Raw genomic sequence first — 9,736 nt, forward strand, 5'->3', positions numbered from 1 at the left:
TTTGGAAGGTTTGGGAGGCTTGAATGCATAAGAGGCTGAGTTCTGGATGAATTCAGGTTCGGCCGCCGAAGGTAGTTTCGGCCGCTGAACCTGCCATTGAATGCATGGATTGGCCGCCTAACCTTGCCTCCGAAAGTTGAGTTTTGTCTTGAAAGTAGACTTTCGGCCGCCGAAGGTGCCTGACTTTCGTCTCTGGAGAAGGATTTTCAGCCGCCGAAGGTGCCGCCGAAAGTGCCCGAGTTTCGTCTCTAGAGGGAGGGTTCGGCCGCCGAAGGTGCCGCCGAAAGTGCCCTGTCCAGCCTTTTCATGGTTGTTTTCTATGCATGTTTAAGTGATGTTTTAGGGGGTTTTTGGGTAGTTGTTTGTGAGTTGTTTAGAGTGTGTTTGGCACCTCATTCGAGTCCACCTGTGTAGGATTGGACCCGAGGGACCGAGGAGGCCATAAGTGTTAGCAGTTGCAGAGTCAGTTCAGCGTCTGCCAGAGGTGAGTAGAACTAAACTTAATCTTTTATTTTACGAAATCAAATGCCTAAAGCATGTTCATGCATCATGTTTATATGTAATAAGTTGATTGCACTAGTTACACGAATATGACGCATTTCATGAAAGCATGTAATTAATGAATTGTTTTCTTTGTTTCTACTCACTGGGCTTTTTAGCTCACCCCTCTCCCCTAACCCCAGTGTTGCAGGTCTGAGGAAGATCGGGAAGTCTCAAGAGTTAAGGTTGTACTTATGTTTTAGAATAGTGTTAGTGTGGACATGTAATGTAAATTGATTTAATGTATTGTAAGATAATGAAATGTAATGTAATGCAAGTATAGTGGAGTTATGTTATATATTAGTACTGTGCTTGGCCCTAAGACTTGGTTAGTCCCTGTTTAATACATGATGTATGTTTTAGATGTTGAGTTGTGTTTGAACTGAACTGGTGACATGTGTTGTGTACCACGCTAGAGTTTTTTATGAGAACTCTAGTGGAGGTTTTATGTTTGTGGTTTGATGCATGCACAGGTTAGGTTCTAGTTCTTTGGATGTAACCTCAGCTTGATGTATGTTATTTTGACCCAGCTAGAGTTGTTTTGAGGACTCTAGTAGAGGGTTCTTTATGTTTTCAGTTATGTTGCATACAGGTCAAGTTCGGTATTTACATTATATGTTTCAGTTTTCATGTTAAAGTTTTGATATGTATGGGATTTGACCAGATGATAGGAAGTATGTTTGGCTTGCTACGGGTCCAGGCGGCCTTAAGCCGATCTGGATCCTAGCGCCGATAGCGGTTCGGGCCGTTACAGAGAGGTATCGATTTCCGGGTCGTTACATTTAAAATTTTTTTTATCATAAATTAAATTATAAATTTGAAGAATGCTAAGTGCACATTTTTCACTTTTTTTTAAAAAAATCATTTTATATCTAAAATTTTATAGTCATTCTATTTAATCATTAAATTTATAAATTTTAAAATAAATTAACCCTTATGAATTGTATAGTAGAAAGTCTTCTTCATCTTAGATTTAATCCTTAAAAGAGAAAGGAATTAAAGAAGGCATATAATAATTTTTTATTATTAAAATTAATATATTTTAATTTATTTAATAATATTAATTATTTTAATAATCATTAAATATTTTAATAGTAATTAGTATAATAATTTTTTTAGAGGGGTGTTTAAAGTATTATAGACAAAGGGCCCAATGAGCTTTTGGCAAGATATTGAGAGAGACCATCTATATAATTCCATCGTTGAAACAAAAACATAAAAATAAAGAAGGTAGGGCCCGCGCCGTCTTATCTACGTGGACATGTGAGGAATGTGTTCAAAGAAGTGGGCTACTCAATTCATTCATATTTGGGTCAAACCCAATTTATTACCTGTGCATTGCACCGAATATACGACACCGGCAACGCAATCCTCCATGTCATTTTAAATTATATATATAAAAAATAAATAAATAAAAAAAGAGAGAGAAAAATTAAGTAATTTAGAGTGAGAAAACAATATTTTATTAAATTATTTAAAATTCAAGTAATTCATAACTAAGATATATTAAGTTTAAATAACAAAATAAAAATAATATTTTCATTATAAAAGCAACTTAAATAACAATATTCTTATTTGCTCCCTCCATTTTTTATTTAATTAAGTGTATTTTTATAATTCTAATACTTTATTAAATATTTATTTTCTCATGTCTCCTTCAATAAAAAATCATTAATTAGATTTATACTATCTGTCCAATAACAACAGTTGTTTAGAAAATATATATTTTTTAAATTATTTGTTATTTTGAAAATTTAAAAATAATATTAATATTTATTTTCTATATATATCCTTACTATTTTAAAATTATTTAATACTAATATATAAAAAAAATGAGTATTTAAAGGATTATTATAAATTTTTTCTAATATTGATCAAAATATTTATAAGACATAAATAAATAAATTTTTTATAAAAAATATATAAATTTGTTTTAATATTTTTTGAATTCATAATAAATATTTTAACTAATTATTTTATTCCATACAAAATTTTAAAAAGGAAAAACATTTGTGAATTTTCGCATTAAACTATCTCCAACACAGCATTACTCCAATTTAAATTTTTTTTATTTTCCCTCTCCACAAAGAAATTAGTGGCACTGTTCAAAGGCAAAGGGTCACATTATAGAATTCTGAACCCTTGTCTGACACTGTTCAACGCCTCCTAGGTTACATAAACAATTAACTATTAACAATGGAAAAAGAAAAAGGACGTCATTGATAATGGTAATTTGCCTGCATTTTTGTCTTCCAACTCTCTTTGACTGCTGACTTCAACCATACATTTTCCTTCATCAATATTCATTATTAATTTTGCATTTTATTTTGAGTTAAAGAAAAAAAAAAAAGCAGAATTCAGAATTATTCTGCCAAGCTTTTCACCTAGAAAGGGTAAACTTAACTGCTCCTGATACCGTGTGATTTTGGATGATAGTACTTGAAAATTACTATTATTTAATTAAAATATTTTTTTAAATTTCCTTATTTTAAACATTTTTTTTAAAGTTTTGTGCATTAAATTCGAGTCATGCCTTGCATACAAGAAAAATCCAAAGTGGTCAAAATGAAAATAATGGAGAATGATGCAAAGGGGATTGTTTTTGCTGTGATAATTAAAGCAAAGAAAATAACTCTTTACTGTTATTACATTGCCTTTTTTTTAGTAATATATTTTCAGTGATTGATAAGATAATGACATATTTACTTACTGTGATGAACTGCTTACTATACAGAGCAAAGTGAAATTCCACTTTTTTCCATCATTGCCTCACTGTTCAAAAGCCTGCTCTTTTTATTTTTATTTTTATTTTTTGCATTTTGTCTGTATTTGAATTTGGAGTATTAGAAATTTTCAGGAAAGAAGAGGATTTTTTTTCATTTAAACAAATGAGCAATAACTTGGCTGGTCAAGTTAGAAAATCGCCGACCACCATTAATCTCGCCTGCCTCGTGTATGAATATAGAGATGTGGGCCCAGGTGGTGACGTGGAGAGAGCGGAAGTGGGGCAAGGAAAGAGAAGAGAAGAGAAGCTAAAGCTTGGATCTTTGATTCATAGTGGCACAGTTCTCGCACTTGTGAGTTGTGACCTGTCTGCTACAATAACATCTCGAAACAAAGAGACAGAGAGAGACGTATGCTCGTAGCTTCTTCTGCTGCTTCATTCTAGAGACTCAAAAAAAGTTTAGAGAGAGAGAAAGAGAGATCTAATGGAGTACGAGAGGATACACAAAGTTCAGGTAATGTTTCGTTTTTGTCCTTTGAAGAGATTTTGAAGAGCACATCCAGAGACCCTTGTCCTGTTTTTGTTTGTCCGTTGATGTTTTTGCAACTTCCAATGTAATGGGTTCTCTGTTTTGTTTCTTTTCTTTTCCTGGTGGCTCATGGAGTTTTTCTTTGAAGTGATTTAGTGTGAGCCAATAATTCAGTTATTTTCTCCTGATTCCGTGATGATCTTTGTTTTGTATTTTTGCTTCTTTTTCTTTTTTCTTAATTGTAATTTTAATTCCGGAGTTGTCATCTATTACTTCAAGTTGGAGACTTTTTGGATTTTTAATGTAAATGTATTCAAAGGTCTAATTTTAACGGCTATTTCTCTCGATTTTTCTATTCTTGAATGGGTCAATTTGAGAAATTTCTTGTATAAATTTGCAATGAAAATGTTTTGTATATCAAGGCTATGTTTTTTCTTCAAATAGTTTTTTTATGCGCTCAGTAGATCTTGTGCAAGCTTGAAAAGCTTGTCGCTGTTTTTCCTGAAAACTTGTTGTTTATCAAATGCAGAGTGGGATAATATCTCCAACTAAGCTGAGGATGAAGCTCATGGGACCTCACTATAACAGAAAGAGGGATGGATCAAACAGTAATTCTTCAAGGACATCTCCTGCAAGGCTCGATGACACTGAATTTGTCAAGAATAGCTTATTAGAATCCAATGATGAGGAAGGTTGGTCTTGCTATTCTTCCCCTCTTTTGGGTGTTGTTTTGCATAAAATGTTAGGTTCTAAATTAATTTAGTGTAGCCTCTGTCTTCTTGGAGCGTTGAGTAGATTTTGAACTTATTTGCATTGAACTGTGGTATACAGTTGCAGCTCCGAGCTTAGAAGTGCCATCTGTGACTGTTACGGGAGACACGGTGGTTAGCCCCAGCCAAATCGATCAGACATCTTGCCAGCCGAAGGACACCTTGCCAAACGAAAATGGCAACGTGGGTCGTGGTAAAATACAGCAATTTTCAAAGGGTGAAAGTGGTAATTCAAGTGCAGTTCATCCAATGAGATCACTTGAAGATGAGAATCTTGATTATGATAGTAATGCTAGTTCTTCTAGTTTTGAGTTCCATAAGGAAAGATCAGTACATAATCAATTTACTAGATCGTTTTCAAGGCCTATGCCATCTAAGTGGAATGATGCAGAGAAATGGATAATGAATAGGCAAAATGTGCAGCCTAATTTGAAGAAAAATGGTTTACACTACCAAGCTAATCGGATGCTTGGGACCAATACAGTGAGAGTTGCTCCAGAATCAGCAAATCATGATCTTAAGTCTTCGATTAGCAGGATAGTAGACACTAAGCGCATTGATTTCGGTCCGCCTCCTTCACAATTGGCATTTGAGAAGTTCTCCTTCGTTCCCCCTGGAACTTCTTCAGTTTCTGGTCAAGCATATGGGGGAAATCTTCTAATTGATCAGTGTACTCAGAGCAAGGACTTGCAGGAACTGGATCAAAGAGAAATATGTAATGCAAAAAGTTTAGCAGAAGATGCAACAGGTAAATTTGCCGAGTAATATTTACTTAGAGAACCATAAAGGTTACTGCTTTGTTGCGCATATGGATTTAATGCACTAAGAAGTTTCTGCTAACCGAAAAGGAATATACAGTCATGTACCATGTTGCCTTATGTAGGAATATGCATTTATGCTCAAAGAACACATGAAAACACTGAATTTTCTCTGATGCATGCTAGTAGTTTTCATTTACCCTGCCATTTGATCCCCCTTATTAAAATAATCAGCAAGGAAATATTGTCATTCCCATGCTTGATTATTTTCGCCTCATTCATAATCCCTAGTAGAAATGCCAATATAATATGAATGCTTACACAATAATGTTTATTTGGGTACTTGCCATCTTAATAGTTTGGCTTTCGAACCTGTGAATTAATCATTTAGGGTCATGGTTTGATGACAGCCTCTCTATGATGATCGTATTAATGACCAAAACTTCTAATTTGTGGGCTTGCAAAAGTATAGTAGGGGATTCAGGGGAATAGTATAATTAGTCGAATAAGCTCACCCTATATCATAATCCCTTTTCGTCCATTTTACCAGGTTTCTTTTTGCACTTGATAATATGATGGTATGGCTTTGCAGTTCTTCCTGTCATAAGATCAGTCTGCATGAGAGACATGGGAACAGAAATGACTCCTGTTACAAGTCAAGAGCCCTCAAGGACGGCTACACCTGTGGGGGCAACGACTCCTCTGCGCAGCCCAACTTCTTCTATCCCATCTACACCTCGGGCAGGGGCACCAGCACCAACGCCTATGGAGCATGGGACTGATGATGATATGCATCACACCTCTGAGAACGGCAAAAGAGAGTTGACCGAGCAAGAAATGAAACTGAAGACCAGAAAGGAGATTATGGCCTTAGGTGTCCAGCTAGGCAAGATGAATATTGCTGCCTGGGCAAGTAAAGAAGAACAGGAGAAGAATGCATCTGCTGTTAAGACTGCTGATAGGGATGAGCTTGAACCGATTGAATATGAAAAACGTGCATCTGCATGGGAAGAAGCAGAAAAATCTAAACATGCTGCAAGGTTTCTTCCGGCACTCATGGATTAAATTTAAAGCAGTATTCTGATGAACATGTCAAGCAGTTTGAGTATCTTGCGATACAAAATAATTTTTTATGTTCTTATCTGATGAAGCATGCTTGAAACTTTCAGATATAAAGGTGAAGAAATCAAAATTCAAGCATGGGAAAGTCGGCAGAAGGCAAAACTAGAGGCAGAGATGCGAAGAGTAGAGGTATGTGAATATTCTTTTAATTGTCATGATGACAGTTTCTCCAAATTCTTGTTTAACAGACTTTCTTATTTGAAAATTGCAAGAGAGAAATTTGTTAAGGCCTAAGTTTCCAGTAACTCCATTGCCAACTTTGTGAAATCTAGGCGTCAGTCATCACAAACGATTTACAGAGCAATCAAAGTTTGCACTGTTATAAACTCTAGAATGATAACTTTGTAAAAGTTTGCGACTTCTGTGATTTAAATGACCGCTGAGATCGCTATGTGATGTGCACAAATTTTAGCTGACTTGCAATTGAAATCCATAAACTTTCAGGCCCAAGTCGAACAAATGCGAGCCCAAGCTCAAGCAAAGATGGTAAAGAAGCTCTCTATCACAAGACAAAAATCAGAAGAAAAACGGGCTGCAGCAGAAACCAGGAAAAATAGGGCTGCAGAAAGAACTGCAGCTCAGGCAGAGTACATTCGTCAGACAGGGCGAATGCCGACATCCCATTACATGTGCTGTGGTTGGTTGTCATAAAATTGAAAAATCAAAATATTCAAGTAGAAAGAATTTGCTCATACTCGCGTTGAGCCAAAGTAGCATCTTGTTTACCTTGTTCATCTTTTATAATTCATTGAATGCTGTCCACTTGCCTGTGTGTTGCTCAATCTTGTATCTAATGGAGTGACCTAGTTTGCAAGTTAGAACGTGAAAATTCTCTGCTTTTTTCTGTAAGATTTAACTTCGTTCAAACACCAAGGATGAATACTCGAACAAGAAAACTAAACCTAATAAAAACTTCCCATTAACCTTAGAAATTTTTAAATACAATCATTCCATGTATAATGATTATATTATACCAATTGATTTGAGCAAGTCCAATTTAACCGTCACAATGTATCTGTGGTGTATATATATATATATATATATATATATATATATATTTTGTCAAAATATTAAATATACTGAACTCAGAAGTACACTCTCAAACCATAACAACAAGCCCAATGAAAATAAGCTACATAAAAGCATAAAAATTCTGAAGTCCAAAGCCCATAAGAAACTCAACCCTTGCCTGCCAGACCCACTCAAGCGGAACGGTGGTCAGCAGCCAACACGCTGTAAAGGGTGAGGTTGATAGGTTGCCAAAGGAGAAAAAAAGGCATCTTAGAGCACCAAATCCTCAAATCCAAAGCTAAATCAGACCCCAAATGGACCGCAACAGCCAATAACCACCGAAGACCAAATATTTATGCATACATGCTTTTATGAATGAAAAGTAAAGATTTTTCTCCTCAATATATTTCATATATTCTTGAGAAATTTTTCAAATTATGCATAATATAAAAAATAATTTTAAAATTATGCAGAATTCAAAAATATTTTTGAATTTTGTACGTCAATCCAGCGTGTTCGCCAGTCATACTGCCGAACACGCTAGTTCGACACCCATAGTGTTGAACTCGGCCTAATTCAGTTTGTTCGATACTCATGGTGCCGAACAAGCTGTTCATTGCCACGGGAACAGTTGAAAACTGCTCTCGTGGCTGCACGCCACAAGAAGAAAACTCATAAGTGCCGAAGAGCTAATTAAAGCCTACAGGGCTGTGCATGCATGCAGGTGCACGACCCTGCATACATGCAATGCACGGCCCTGCATCCACTGCATGCATGCACCTTGCACATAAATTTATTTTGCAGTGATGGTGCGGAATAAATTCTTGTGCAATTAATACCCACTGTGCGGTCCGTGAAAAATAAATCTCAACGGCTAGTTCGGCACTATCACTGTCGAACTAGCCAACGGCTATTCCTTCCCTTTCTCTATAAATTATCCCCCACACTACTCTATAAATTATATCCCCCAAACCACTCTATAAATCACTTTAGCCCGTCACTTTTCATCTCTCAATAAATATCTCCGTCCACTACTCTATAAATTACTCAAAATTTGTATTATATATCAACAAATTGCGTTCTATAAACCATTTATTCCCCTCTATAAATTTCACAAAATTATTTTATCTACTCTTATCGATTCGACTACAAAAAAAGAAACACAGGTAAGTTTTAAATATTTTATATTTTAAATTTTTATTTTTTTAAATATTTTTTAAACGCAGATAACACCCTCTTATGATATTATTAGGTGGAACGACACTTAATAATGTCTCACAAACTTATGGTCAATGGTGGCGTGATCGGCCTGTAACAGCTGCTCCATTGACCGGCAACCCAGTTAAGAGCCCCACATCCTGAAGGGTTATGCTCATTTCCCCTTCGGAAACATAAATATATGTGTCTCCGGTCGCCACCGCTCAACAAGGGCCGTAATTAAGTGCCAATCCAATGCAAAAAAAGCTAACCGTATTACGCCATAAAAATCCGTCCGCCGCAAGTGAGGTATTATCTGATCTGAAATATCGTCTAAATGTAAAATTGTACCCATTTTTCTGCAACCTATCGCCCCACTTTATATATTTTATTACCATATAGCCTCAGACGTATGTTCGGCTCCATATAGTAATGATGGATCATTGAGACCAGGTAAAATATAATTATGGCGGTCACGACGGGTGCGTCTTTCATCCATATCTAATTATACAAAATAATATACAATATCACACCACAATACAATGTTATATTAATACACATTCACTGACTTTATTATATTCAAAATCACTAACAATATTCAAATATCATTTATTCACTAAATAAATTAACATAATTTAACACTACAATAATATACATATTCTACAAATATTCTATCCAAAAATCACAATAAATACTACTACTTCAAAAATATTCTATCCAAAAATCATAACAAATATTCTATTAAAAATCACAACAAATATTCCATCACAACAATATTCCATCCTAAAATCATATCAAATATTCTATTCATAATTCACAACAAATTTAACAGTACATAAAAAGAAATTTAAAATAGGGTGGTGTTAATGTAATTGAAATAATATCATGGCTATAAAAAAAATTAGATTTAATTAAATTTTATAATATTTTTTAAATATTTTAATGTAATATTTAAAAAACTATTAAATTTTATTACATTTTTAATTACATTATTTTAAAAAAATTAAATTTTATTAGATATTAAAAATTATTTAAAATAACTTTAACATAAAATAAAATTAATTCTAATCAATTTACATAAAAT

General features: G+C 34.5%; 1 protein-coding gene across 1 annotated transcript; it reads left to right on the top strand.

The window, feature by feature from the left end:
* Positions 1 to 3,457: 3,457 nt before the first annotated feature.
* LOC110600733 lies at positions 3,458 to 7,267 on the top strand. Its single transcript, XM_021737589.2, has 6 exons — positions 3,458 to 3,779; positions 4,324 to 4,486; positions 4,626 to 5,312; positions 5,915 to 6,362; positions 6,492 to 6,573; positions 6,889 to 7,267. The coding sequence occupies exons 1-6, from the start codon at positions 3,750 to 3,752 to the stop codon at positions 7,093 to 7,095; spliced, it is 1,617 nt and encodes a 538-aa protein (XP_021593281.1). The 5' UTR covers positions 3,458 to 3,749; the 3' UTR covers positions 7,096 to 7,267.
* Positions 7,268 to 9,736: the final 2,469 nt, after the last annotated feature.

Source organism: Manihot esculenta, chromosome 15 (assembly GCF_001659605.2).
Source record: "Manihot esculenta cultivar AM560-2 chromosome 15, M.esculenta_v8, whole genome shotgun sequence".
Taxonomy (NCBI): Eukaryota; Viridiplantae; Streptophyta; class Magnoliopsida; order Malpighiales; family Euphorbiaceae; genus Manihot; species Manihot esculenta.

Bases quoted from the DNA above. Each gene is read 5' to 3' on its own strand.
- LOC110600733 (XM_021737589.2), top strand. From the start codon at position 3,750: ATGGAGTACGAGAGGATACACAAAGTTCAG. The intron at 4,487-4,625 runs GTTGGTCTTGCT...TGTGGTATACAG, and splicing joins AGAATCCAATGATGAGGAAG to TTGCAGCTCCGAGCTTAGAA. The intron at 6,574-6,888 runs GTATGTGAATAT...ATAAACTTTCAG, and splicing joins CAGAGATGCGAAGAGTAGAG to GCCCAAGTCGAACAAATGCG.